The sequence below is a fragment of the Panthera uncia genome (genome assembly GCF_023721935.1).
Source record: "Panthera uncia isolate 11264 chromosome A3 unlocalized genomic scaffold, Puncia_PCG_1.0 HiC_scaffold_11, whole genome shotgun sequence".
Taxonomy (NCBI): Eukaryota; Metazoa; Chordata; class Mammalia; order Carnivora; family Felidae; genus Panthera; species Panthera uncia.
This window is the reverse complement of record NW_026057578.1, coordinates 56,791,253-56,804,304: the sequence shown is the minus strand read 5'-3', so window position 1 is coordinate 56,804,304 and position 13,052 is coordinate 56,791,253. Positions and strand designations below refer to the sequence as shown.

Genomic DNA, 13,052 nt, shown 5'->3' with positions numbered 1-13,052 from the left:
TTGTTCTAGATGTGTACACTTTAGAGCTCTATAGTTTAGGTGACATTGATCTCCAAATCTAAAAATAGCTTCATATTCAGAAACATATTTTAATATATCATATGTTATTATATTTTAATGTATCATGTTGGTCCAATGCACCCATCACCCTGTCCTATGATTACCCTGTAGGTCTAACAGGCATTTGATAAGATTCAATACAAATTACCAGTAAAATAACTTAGGAACTGAGGGATACTTCCTTAACTTAATAAATAACATCAGTTCAAACCAATAGTCACTAACATTCTTCATGGTGAGCCACTGTTGTGTTAGACCTTCTACAGGTATAGACCCCCTCACTGAAGTCAAGAGCAAGACAAAGATGCCCACATAACCAGCATTACTTAACATATTTCAGAAGTGCCACCGATACAACCATAAGTAAAGGAACCAAGTCATGCTTACTGTAAGGGAGAAAATGACTTTATTATTAAAATTAGAATTAGTATATTACTAATTGGCCAGATATAAAATTAATATTCTAGGTATAGCAGAAGTCCCTCCAGCTGTGGTGGTGTACTGTGGGGAAGAGATAGATTTGTGAATCCCAGAGTGAAGGCCTACTTCTCCGAGGCCACTGCTGTGAGGAGGAGACCCTGGGTGAAGCCATCATCACCATGTCTGACCAGGAGTCAAAGCCTGCAAGTGGGGACTTGCGGGATAAGAAGGAAAGAGCATACATTAAACTCAGAGTCATTGGCCAGGATCGCAGTGAGATTCACTTTGAAATGAAGAGGACAGACAACGTGTCTCAAGAAACGCCAAGAACCATACTGTCAAAGACTGGGAGTTCCAGTGAATTCACTCAGGCCTCTCTTCAAAGGTCAGAGAATTGCTGATAATCACAGTCGGAAGGAGTTGGGAATGGAGGAAGAAGAAGTGATGGAGGTTTATCAGGATATCAGGAGCAAATAGGGTCCTTCAGCAGTTTAGATATTCTTTTTATCTTTCCTTCTTTCCCGTCAGTCCCTTTTTACTTTTAAAAACAGTTCTTTTGTGGCGTTCAAGGTGGAACTGAAGACTGTCACCTCACCTCGTTAAAACCTCTGGTAATTTGAGTTCTGGTGTCCATTAGTCATTATCATTTGTTTTCATGGTGCTGATTTTTAGTAATCGAGCCTCAGTCTCCTTCCTTTGCCCTCTCCTTTTTATAAATTACGTGTGTGCACAGAGGGGCCATCTTTTCCAGGACCATGCTTCTTCAGGCTTGTGGTGAATAAGACCGACGTGAGTGTTCATACTGGCTTTCCAGTTGGCCCTGAAGCTCCAGCACGTGATTGTTTCCCTCCTGACTTGTGGCTTTCAGTGGGAGATGGAAGTTTCTCAGAGAACTGAGCTGTGGCAAAATGGCCTTTCCTTAATTTAAAGCTGCTTTTAAAATCAGGGGGTCTGACCCCAAAGAAGAGGAATAGCAGGTTTGAGTCGAGGTGGCATTGAGATGGTGAGAATAGTGACTGACTCCAAAGATGGTGTCACTGAAGAGAAAGCATTTTAAGATTAAAGAAAAATCTTGTCAGAAGATCCCCGAAAAGTTCTGCTTTTCATAAGCAGTCAGTAAAGTTATTCATACACAAGTGTATACCACAGAACACTGCACTTTTTAATTGTATTTGTACTTTTTGGCCTGGGGATATGGGTTTTAAATGGACATTGTCTATAACAACTTCATTAAAATACATAAAATGCTTGTAACAAAATCACTATTCTAAAAATGGTGAACTTGTTTGGCAGTAACCAACTAGAAAACATAATGGGGAAAGAGATCCTGTTTGCAACATGTCATAGAGATGTCTATAGTTTCTTGGCAAAATCTTTTAAAAATAAATAGGATTTTTAGGGGAGAAAAAAATTCTGACATATAAATATCAGGAAAACTGAGATTTAAAGCATGCATATTGACAAGGAGTGGGAGCTATGTTGTTTCCAGTGGGGATAAAATTGGTATTTAGAGGAAAAAAATCTCAATCAACAGATATACTGTATATCTGTGGTATTAAAAATTCATGGGGAGGCAGTCAATTAGGGTAAAAATGTCTAAAAAGACTCAAAAGGGAGCAATAATGGAACCAGTCTTGAGAAACACCAATTTAAGGAAAACTTTAATAGAAATGTATGTTTTTCCTGTATGGAAAACTAGAGATTGTAAAGATATCAACTCTTAAAATTGTAGTTTTATTTTTTTTTTAATTTTTTAAGTGGTTATTTATTTTTGAGAGAGAGAGGGACACATAGAGTGTGAGCATGGGAGGGGCAGAGAGAGAGGGAGACAGAGAATCTGAAGCAGGCTCCAGGCTCTGAGCTGTCAGCACAGAGCCCCATGTAGGGCTCAAACCCAGAGCTGTGAGATCATGACCTGAGTTGAAGGTGGATGCTTATCCAACTGGGCCACCCAGGCTCCCCTAAAATTATAGTTTTAATGGAATTCTGACAAAAATATGAATGGGCTCAAAAGTTTGCAAGTGATTCTTAAATTCACCCAGAATATTAAAATGATGAGATTTTTAAAATAGTATTGACAAGAAGAGCTCTAAATAATACCAATGTTTACCCTAAAACTATAGTAATTAAGATTGTGGTACCCTTGACATCAGTATACACATTTAGCTCAACCAAGAAAGTCCCAAATAATTTATTTTATGACAAAAGTGGCATTACAAATTATTATCCAATAAGGGGTTCTGAAATTATAAATGAGCTATTTGGATAAAAACATGAAGTTAAATCTCTCCCTCACACCGTACCCAATTACATTCTAGACAGAGTAAAGAACTAAAACAGTCAGAACAATGAAAACATTATATACCTCAATGAAAATGTACTTGGGTATTTTCCTGATTTGGTGGTAAAGCTTTTAGAAAAAATTGTGAAAACATATAAAACAGAAATTTGACCAAAAAAGGGGAGGGAGGGAGGGAGGGAGGGAGGGAGAGAGAGAGAGAGAGAGAGAAATATCAAAGAATTTCCATAGACAGAAATAAAACAAAAGCAACGAACTCTGAAAGTTATTTGGAATAGTTTTCATGTATGATAAAACGTTAATATCCTCAGTGAATAAAGAGCTCCCATACAGCAGTGGAGTTAATATGAGAAGCAATTAAATAATGGACAGTAAGCATAACAAACAGTTCTTAAAAACAAACTGATACTGAACTTATAAAAGATGTCCATTCACCATGATTTCAAGAAATGCAGAAACATTTTTGTTTTTTTTTTAAAGTTTCTTTCTTTATTATTTTGAGAGAGAGAGAGAGAGAGAGAGAGAGAGAGAGAGGCAGGGAAGGGCAGAGAGAAAGAATCCCAAGCAGGCTCCACACTGTCTGTGCAGAGCCTGATGTGGGGCTCAACTCACAAAGCGTGAGGTCATGGCCTGAGCCAACATGAAGAGTCAGACGCTTAACTGTCTGAGCCACCTAGGTATCCCAAGAAATTCACACAAAAATTTAAATGGCGTTTTGAATTATCTCATTGGACAATGACTAAGCAAATATATTTGGAATCTGAGGGCTTGGGGGTGAGATAGCATTCACATACCCTGCTGGACAAAGTGTAGATATGTACAGTCTCATTTGGAAGAGGGAGGATGAGTTTTTAAACATGTTTATCTCTTAATTCTACTTCCAGATTCAAAGTAATACTTCAGGATATGTACAATATTGATGCACAAGGGTGTTCATTAGAATATTAATCCTAATAATGAAAAATTAGAAGCAAATTGTGTTTAGCAATAGAAAAGCCATTAATCATAGTAGATCTGTATTACAGAATACTAAGCAGCCATGAAACGGCCTCTTTTGGAAGGCTGATCATGTGAGCTGAAGTTCCCAGTATACAATATTTATAAATGGTAGACAATAATGTTTCATTTAAAAAATTTCACGTATACACAAAGAATGAGATACATGAAGTTACTAATCACGATTCTCTCCAAGTGGCAGGTTTAAGGGCAATTTTTCTTTCTGTTTGTACTTTTATTTATTTATTTATTTATTTTTAACGTTTTTATTTATTTTTGAGACAGAGAGAGACAGAGCATGAATGGGGGAGGGGCAGAGAGAGAGGGAGACACAGAATCAGAAGCAGGCTCCAGGCTCTGAGCCATCAGCCCAGAGCCCGACGCGGGGCTCGAACTCACAGACTGTGAGATCGTGACCTGAGCCGAAGTTGGACGCTTAACTGACTGAGCCACCCAGGCGCCCCTCTGTTTGTACTTTTCTATAATTTAAAATTTTTAATCAATAGCTATTTACTAATCTAGATAGATCAGATAAAAATCAATAGCTCTGATTAAAAATACATTGCTTTGCAGGATCCAGGCTACAGTTGATCTGCAATGTCAGTGGCCAGTTGAGTGACTTTGTCTACTGGAAGTGGAATGGGTCATTAATTGATGAAGACGACCCAGTGTTGGTGGAGGATTATTTGCCGTAAGTATGCTAAAAGCCTATCGTGCAACTGAAAAGTTTTGGTATTACACTTCATATCATGCTTTATACAACCTTGATGGTTTCATTGAATAGCAAGAGTTAGTTGGCAGTTGACTGGCCCTTGACCCTTTGCTGCCCATATTGAGTTTTGCTGAGCTAAACAGGATTTATAAGAACTTACACACTTAAGGTAAAAATACATGTCCTCGTGGTGTAAATTCCGAACCACTTGGAAGGCTTTCTCTTGACCATAGGTAGATGTGTTACAGAATTCTAATGAAGCAACTTTCCTGAATTACCCTTCATGATATTCTGGTTTTTTAAAAGCAGTTTAGGAAAGACTTATTAGGTAGGCCAAGAGCCTGGCACTCTACCTCTCAAGTCTCTAGTGGCTTTCTGATTCCTCTCTAGGGATCAGCTCCTGACTCCTTAACATTCTCCTTGGTCATCTGTCCCAATCTCCTGTTTCGTGTGTTCTTCTCAGTGCCCCATGGTGACTAGCATGTGCGTCCATTTTTTTCTTCTTGGAAGCTGATAATTTTAACATGATCTCTGCTACTGAATCTTTCACTGACTGTGGTCTTTGGGCTATAAAATCTCAGATCAGTGTTGCCAACAGCCTGATTATTATCCCTGTGCTTAGGGCTGGTGATAACTTCTGCTGTAATTCATGTGGCGAATAAAGAGATAAACCATGTGTATATGTCTCAGTTGTAGTAGTTTTACTCAAACAACTTCATGTATTCTCTTTCTTTTGAACAGAGTGGAAAATCCTTCAACCAAAAGAAAGAACACAATCATCACAGTACTTAATATTTCAGAAGTGGAAAGTAGATTTTATCTATATCCATTTACCTGTGTAGCCAAGAATACAGATGGTATAAATTCAGCATATATCCAATTGATACATCCAGGTAAACAACAAAATATTTGAAATGAAGTTTTGGTTTCCTGTTGCAAGATTCCATGACTTTGAGATTTGCAATGCTATTTCCTCTGCTTAGAAGCTCTTGGATTCCTCTTAACCTGGCAAATTTCTATTCTTTCACTTGTCAGCTGAACTACCTCTAGGAAGCTTTCTGTCTTGCTGCCTGCTCTTAACAAGCTCTCTGCCCAAAGAGACGAGGTTAGTGTCTCTGTTACATACTTCAGAGAACCCTATGTCCCTGTCACAGTATCTGTCATACTTAGTTTTCTTTCCTTGACTTAAATTGTGTGATGGTGCTGACCATTTATCTTACCATTCATTCTATATCCAGAGCTAGTAGTGACTTAAATCTGGCATATCATAGGTATCTGATGAATATTTTTAGGTAAATGACAGAATAATGGATGAACAGGGGAAGCCTAAATATCCACTTTCCAGAAAGGAAGTCAGAAATCACTAGTTCTCTTCAACTGTGTAATCAAACACAGTACTGAAAATCTTTGTGCAATATTTTGGTTGTTTGTAGTTGAACTAAAAATAGGGTATTTATAAATGTGTACATGGAGGAAAATTTAAAAACCTATAGACAAATTATTAGAATTAGTAAATGAATTTAGCAAGATCACTGGTCTTTCCGTCTATATGTAAACATATGCATATATGTGCATATATATGGTATTTCTATGTATGTCTATAAATACCAACAACAAACAAACTAAATTTAGAAGATTACATTTACAATAGTTTCAACAATTATCAAATACTGAGGAATAAGTCTAGCAAAGTCTGTTCAAAAGTGTGATACAAACTAAAAAAGAAACAAAACATTATTGAGATAAATTAGAGAAGACCTAAGGTTATACAATGTTCATAGATTGTAAGACTCAGTATTATAAAGATATCAGTTCTCCCCAAATGAATCTATGGATTCAAAAAAATTCCAATCCAAATTTCAACAGTATTTGTGCAAGTGTGGGTATGTGTTCGGGTGGGTGTGTTGTTGTGGGCAGTTTTATTCTAAAAGTCACATGGAGGGGCGCCTGGGTGGCTCAGTTGGTTAAGCGGCCAACTTCAGCTCAGGCCATGATCTCACGGTCCGTGGGTTCTAGCCCCGCTTCGGGCTCTGTGCTGACAGCTCAGAGCCTGGAGCCTACTTCAGATTCTGTGTCTCCCTCTCTCTGACCCTCCCCTGTTCATGCTCTGTCTCTCCCTGTCTCAAAAATAAATAAATGTTAAAAAAAAAAAATTAAAAAAAATAAAAAATAAAAGTCACATGGAAATGCAACAGAACAAGAATAATCAAGGTGGCCTTGAATAAAAACAAGAAATCTGGAAGATTTACACTACAGGTATCATGATCTTGTGTGAAGCTACACTAATTAAGGCTGTAAATGTGAACTGTTCATTGGGCCAACTGGATATTGGTCTGGAAAATGTGCAATCCTGATTTCTGTTTCATACCCGAATCAGCTACGGATGGATCAAAGACCCAAACTGGGAAAATAGAGTGATGTAACTGTTAGATTTCTCTTTTCCGCATGGCCCCTGACATTTAGAAGCCACTGTCTTCTTTCTTCTCTACACCGCACCCCATTACCCCTCCTTCACCTTACTTCTCTGTCCCTCCTCCACTGTAATCTTTGGATGAATAATTAGAGAGTGAAGCTGAGAGAGTGTGGAAGAGTGAAACATACTGTATGGCATCCCTAAGCCCTTTCTTTCCTTACCCCCAAACTTCAGCTTTCCCCAGCTAACTCTTGCACCTCCAGAAACTTTTGTATAGGCTTTTGTGTGACTTTGACTTGTTTTACTCTGAAGTGCTCTATCCTATGGTCTTTGGCATTTTTTTCTGTGTTATTGTATACAGTGCACCCTTGAACAACATGGGAATTAGGAGCACCAACACCCCCATTCCCAGTCAAAAATTTGAGTATAAATTTGACTTCCCCAAACTTAACTACTAATAGTCTACTGTTGACTGGAAACGTGATGGATAACATGAACCGTTGATTAACACATACTTTGTATATTGTATGTATTACATACTGTATTCTTATAATAAAGTAAGCTAGGAAAAAGAAAGTGCTATTAAGAAAATCATAAGGAAAATACATTTACAGTATGGTATTGTAAAAAAAAAAAACAAAATGCATATAAATGGACTCACACAGTTCAAACCTGTATTGTTCAAGGGTCAACTGTATTATAAGATTTAGGTGGAAATTTAATACAATGCATCTCAGTTTTATACAGTATCAATTCTAGACGGCTTTGTACATTAGTATGCATTACTAAGTTGTGATAATGAATAGGTTAATATTACCTGGGATTTGGGATTGCAGGCCAATCCCAAAAATGGTTTCTCTGGGATGATGATATTTAATTTGGTATGCTCAAGTTTTTAATTATTTTGATTCTAATATATTTTTTCCCTCTTTTCTGCCTTAGTCCCTGATTTCAAGAAGCACACAATTGGTGTGTTTGTCATGTTAACTCTAGTAATTACATGCTCTGTTTTCATCTACAAAATCTTCAAGGTTGACATTGTGCTTTGGTACAGGGATTCTTGCTATGATTTTCTCCCTCCAAAAGGTACAACTTTGTATTCTATGCAATATTTCCTTGTTGGAGATAAGGGGTAGTCAAGCGATGTAGAAGATGGCTGAGAGGGTGTTTACTTAAATTTTAAAATGAAATGTGGCATATGCAAGAATAGTAGCTATTCGTGTACATAATTATAGTTTTGGAACTGAATAGACTAAATAGCATTGTTTTCCAGGTTACTGCTTTAGTGTTCATAATGGTGGGGTAGACAGGCATTGAGAGCATCTGTTTGTAAATCCAATATGCATTGTTGAGGGCCTGCTCCATGCTGGTTAGGACATAGATGACCCCATGATCTGTCTTCAAAAGAAAGAAAGAAATATTTTCATGTGTCAGGGAACCTCTCGCTTTCTCTTTTGTTTAAATCTTGCAAAAAAAAAAAAAAAAAAAAACCACAAAAAACCCAAGACTGCAATAATACATAAAAGGAAGAATGATAGAATTCAGGGCCAAGACACTGGGGAAGAAGATAAGACCAGTGAGGTAAGGATAGTTCCCAGACCAAGAGATAGACAATCTCTGCACCTGAGGTGGCCATTCAATAACATAAGAACACCTTCATAGTGTAAAGCACAATAAATAGAAACTTGTCGATGAACACTTTAAAAAGTTGTTGTACTTTGGCATTGCTGCTTCGTTCATACCATCCCCCACACAAAATTAATAATTCATTCCAAAATGCATGTTTGGGGTATTGACTTTACCAAATCTTTTGGTCCAGATAGATTGGATCCAAATCCATCTAAATATTCTACTTTCCCCTCTAGCTTCAGATGGAAAGACCTATGATGCATATATACTATATCCAAAGACCCTTGGGGAAGGGTCCACCTCGAACTCAGATATCTTTGTGTTTAAAGTCTTGCCTGAGGTCTTGGAAAAACAGTGTGGATATAAGCTGTTCATTTATGGAAGGGACGCCTATGTTGGGGAAGGTATGTGTGTCACGGAAAAAAAACCAGTCTGGTTGTAAAAATAATTGCTAAAGCTAGGTTTCATCTTTTTAGAAGAACTGTGGCATAGGTGTATATATTTGGCAGTTTTAAGAACGCCTCAGTGGTTGGTAGTGATGATTTCTGCATCTATTAACTGCAAAAAGTACTTACTTTTCTTGTATTTTGTTGGCACAAGAATTGACGAAGTTTTATTTAGTTTTGGAAAACTTCAGAACTAGTTAGATCCACTGGTTACTTTACAACTGAGACAGTAAAATAAGAGTGGAATAGATCAAATGGTTTAAGGCTTTAAAGTTTATACCAGGAGTATTCTGAGTTCTAAGTGAAATATTCAGCTTTTGTGGGCCAGGTGTTAAGCTGGTCTATAAAATCAGAAGCTTCTTTAATCTTAATTAGGATGAGAAAAAAACATTGTACAACATAGGGGATGGGGGTCTGGTCTTGGTTTGGGAGAGAATGATATAAATTGAAATTTTACTTACTCTGCTGGGCTTCCTGTTTTCAGACATTGTTGATGTCACTAATGAAAACATAAAGAAAAGCAGAAGACTGATCATCGTTTTGGTCCCAGAGGCATCAGGATTGGGCTGGCTGGAGAATTCATCTGAAGAGCAGATAGCAATGTACAATGCTTTCATTCAGGATGGGATTAAAGTTGTCCTGCTTGAACTGGAGACGATCCAAGACTATGAGAACATGCCAGAAACCATTAAATTCATTAAGCAGAAACATGGGGCCATACGCTGGTCAGGGGACTTTAGAGAGGACGTGCAGTCTGCAAAGACAAGGTTCTGGAAGAATGTTAGGTACCACATGCCTGTCCAGCGGCAGCCACCTTCATCCAAACACCAGTTACTGTCCTTGGCCATGAGACCAGACTCGAAGAAAAAGCTTCAGAGGGAGGTGCATGTGCCTCTCGGGTAGCAGGGAGAAGCTTGGCCAAGAGTTCCTTGGGTGACTCCTGTCTTCTGGCATTGCAGGCCAGGCTGTGCCCTCACTGACTGTACAGTCATAAAATGCACGTGTAGAGTCTCTTATCCTTGAGGTCACCTGGAATCGGATTGCTAAGGGAGTAGGATGTGGTGACAATAGCAGGTCAGGGCAATTCAGAGCTGAGAGCTTGGCAGTCCCTTTTAAAAGGTAACAAATGCCCTGTCCAAATGTTTGAACTGCTGAGAACAGGCACCAGGACAGCAAATGAGAGGAAAGAACAATCAGGAAATATTTATCATCTATAAATGTTTTTATGGAGCTGTCCACAGTCCAAGGAGGGCGGCTATGACCCAGCCCCCGGGGATAGCATGGTCACTGGCCCCCCCAGAGGCTTTCCTTGGCAGTGCTGCAGGCAAAGTGAGACTGGTATTTCACAGAGGAGGGAAGAAGTATGCTTGGAGAACTTTCCATTTGCTTCGCACTTTCCCTACCCATCAACAGCCAGCAGTCTGTTTCCAGAGACTGAATTTCATTTCACAGCCCTTTAAAATTCTCATTTCAGTGAAAAAAGGATTGCATGTTTTTGAAATCACCTTAGCTTTCTGCTGGAGAGAGGGCATTTCAAAAGCAGGAGTAGCAGAGAATAGATCCACTCTGGACACCTTCCCCCCTGGAATGACCCTTCTGTAGCACCTTCCTCTTGTGCATTCCACTTGACTCATCATGTCTTTGGAAGGACAGCTTCCCAATCCCTTCCTCCCCCCTCTCTGTCACACACCTGGTCCACGGATTACCCTTCCTTCATAAAATGCTGCTCCAAGCTCCTCCTGTTCCTACTGAAAACACCTCTCCTGGTTTAGGACCTAAAGCCCAATTACGCATTTGCATTTCACCACTGCTGCCCCCAAACCCCCAGTCTGTCCGCACAGCTGTGCCTCTCACTGTCCAGCTCTGTGAACTCCCAGGTCGGCCTTTGCGCACTTCTACACCTGCCCCTAGTGTTCCTTCATCTCTGCTTCTCCTTCCAGTCTCCTCCGACCAGAATGTCTTCTGGAATTTTCTCCAACCCCCCAGAGTTGTATGAAATTCAAAATTTACCCCAACTCTGTTTCTCTAAGAGACTTCCCCAAGAAACTGCCCTGAGACACCTGCTCTCTGCTCTGAGTCTGATAGCACTTAGTCTGCTGGCCGTCACTTTATGAGAAGGTGGTTCTGTGTCCCAACTAGAGAGACCCTGCTCTCTGCAGGAGGGGCTGTCTCTTGTAGTCTGCGGTGGCTTCACCAGTAATTAGCACATGTGACATAGATTTGTGTGGGGCTTTCTTGTTGAAAACTGTCCACAGATTCTCATATTTAAGTTTTACAATCATCCTAATTTTATAGAGAAAAGAAGTGACCTATTTTTTGTTTTGTTTTGTTTTGTTTTTGTTTGTTTTTTGTTTTTTAAATCACGCTTAGTGCTGTCAGACGTAGGGCTTCTGGCTCCGTCGCTGGCTTCTTAGTGCAGTGTCCTGAACGCTTGACTTCAGGTCATTGAGTGTCCCCTTCGCCCCTACCCTGGCACTTTTGTGAGAAGAAATGACTGTTTTCTGAGATGGTGGCTGAGTCTAGAGATGCTGTCTTTAAGAAGCCAAATTCTAAACTTTTGAGTGTTGGAATTTACAAAAATTGTTTTGAGTTTACGGAAAACATTTCTGCTGTCATATAGTCTTTCCCAAAAGGTAGATATTTCTTAGTGAATTAAAAATGAAAGCAAGTTGCTGTTTTGGTCTAGGACACGGTTTTTTAAAACGTGATGATAGTCCTTAGAGAAACCCTGGAAAACTGCAAAGCCAAGTTCATGTGCCATTTGCTGAGGGGCACGGGCGCCATTTTTAGAAGTTGCGTGAACATGGACAGGCCCTATGTTTTTTTTTATTTTTTATGCTTAATGCTATGGGTGAACACAGTCTTATATAGCATATTTTTTCCCCCTGAAAGCAGTTAGAGCCAGACAGAAACAGAGTTGAATGCTTTGCCTCTTCTCTTTCTACCTGCTTTTTCTTAGATCCAATCTGACAGCATTGCGTAATAGTGCTGTTTTGAGACTGTTGTTGTTGTTGTTGTTGTTTTTAAAAAACTGCCTTATCTTTATTTGCCAGCATATACACGAACTGTAGCCAGAAGTCTGTGGGGCTCGGGTGGGGGGGCTGTTATGCCCCCAAAAGGCCTATCAGATGCTTAAAAATTATGTTGCTGATCATTTTTAGTCCGTCATCTGTAAAATATACTTGCTATGTAGTGTCACGAAAGCCAATTCCAAACATTAGACTTAGCAGCAAAGTTGGCCAGAAAGTAAGGAGTGGGGAGAACTACCAAGAATTACCAGTGGCATTTGCACCTGGAATTTCTGGAGGGACAAGAATCAGGGGATGTGCCCTGGGACCAGGAGGAGCCCCAACAGGAAAGTGCATGTCGCCTGTCACTCCCAGTCCTTCCAGGGGGGATTCCGGGGGAAGGCGCTACACTCCTAGTTCCCTGGGAACTTCCTTTGTTTTATTGTTTTCCCTGAAAACCTCTTTTAAGCTCTTCCTTTCAGGCCTTTCCCATTAATTAGATTTTACTGCATTATCTGATGGTAATTTTTTTTTGTTTGTGTGAGTGTTTAAAGGAGAGTTTGCCATAAAGCATTTCGCTTCCAGTTGTCAAAAACTGGCTTAGCAGAATTTATATCTTCCTTCTTCCACCTCCCTTTGTTTATTTGCAATAACAGAAAAGGTAGTGAGCCATTTTTCTCAGTGGTATTTTTGATAAATTATATTTTTATTGGTTAATGATGAAGGGTTTTTAAAAACTTGTTTGTACAATTCTAAGCAGATACCAAGTATTTTTATATAGTAAAACACCAGATTCATGTACAGCATGTATCACTGATCGATGGACTGTACTTGTTTTCCAATAAAATTGGCAAAAGCTGGTATTGAGAATCCTCATTGAAATCTGTTTCCATGCCGTCCCTGCCCTGGGGTTGCTGGGTCACACTCCCAGGTCTGATGTAGGGTGAGGACACCTTCTGTCTGGGGAATTCAGGGTCCACGAGCCAGCCAGTGAGCTCTGGATCCCATCTCTCGCCTCAACTCTACTCCAATTGTTCGCTTGCTTCTAAAATGGATTAAAATGTGAGTT

General features: G+C 39.4%; 1 protein-coding gene and 1 pseudogene across 8 annotated transcripts in view; both read left to right on the top strand.

The window, feature by feature from the left end:
- The window catches only part of IL1R1 (interleukin 1 receptor type 1), a 78,551-nt gene extending 65,707 nt beyond the window's left edge, over positions 1–12,844 (top strand). For all 8 annotated transcript variants that reach the window (XM_049651277.1, XM_049651280.1, XM_049651275.1 and 5 more), the window contains 5 exons: positions 4,349–4,466; positions 5,229–5,380; positions 7,843–7,986; positions 8,766–8,933; positions 9,460–12,844. In XM_049651277.1, the coding sequence (XP_049507234.1) occupies positions 4,349–4,466; positions 5,229–5,380; positions 7,843–7,986; positions 8,766–8,933; positions 9,460–9,878 (1,001 nt within the window). In that variant the 3' untranslated portion in view covers positions 9,879–12,844. The remainder of the gene's footprint in view (positions 1–4,348; positions 4,467–5,228; positions 5,381–7,842; positions 7,987–8,765; positions 8,934–9,459) is intronic.
- Positions 569–3,990, top strand: LOC125936906 (small ubiquitin-related modifier 1-like; annotated as a pseudogene).
- Positions 12,845–13,052: the final 208 nt, after the last annotated feature.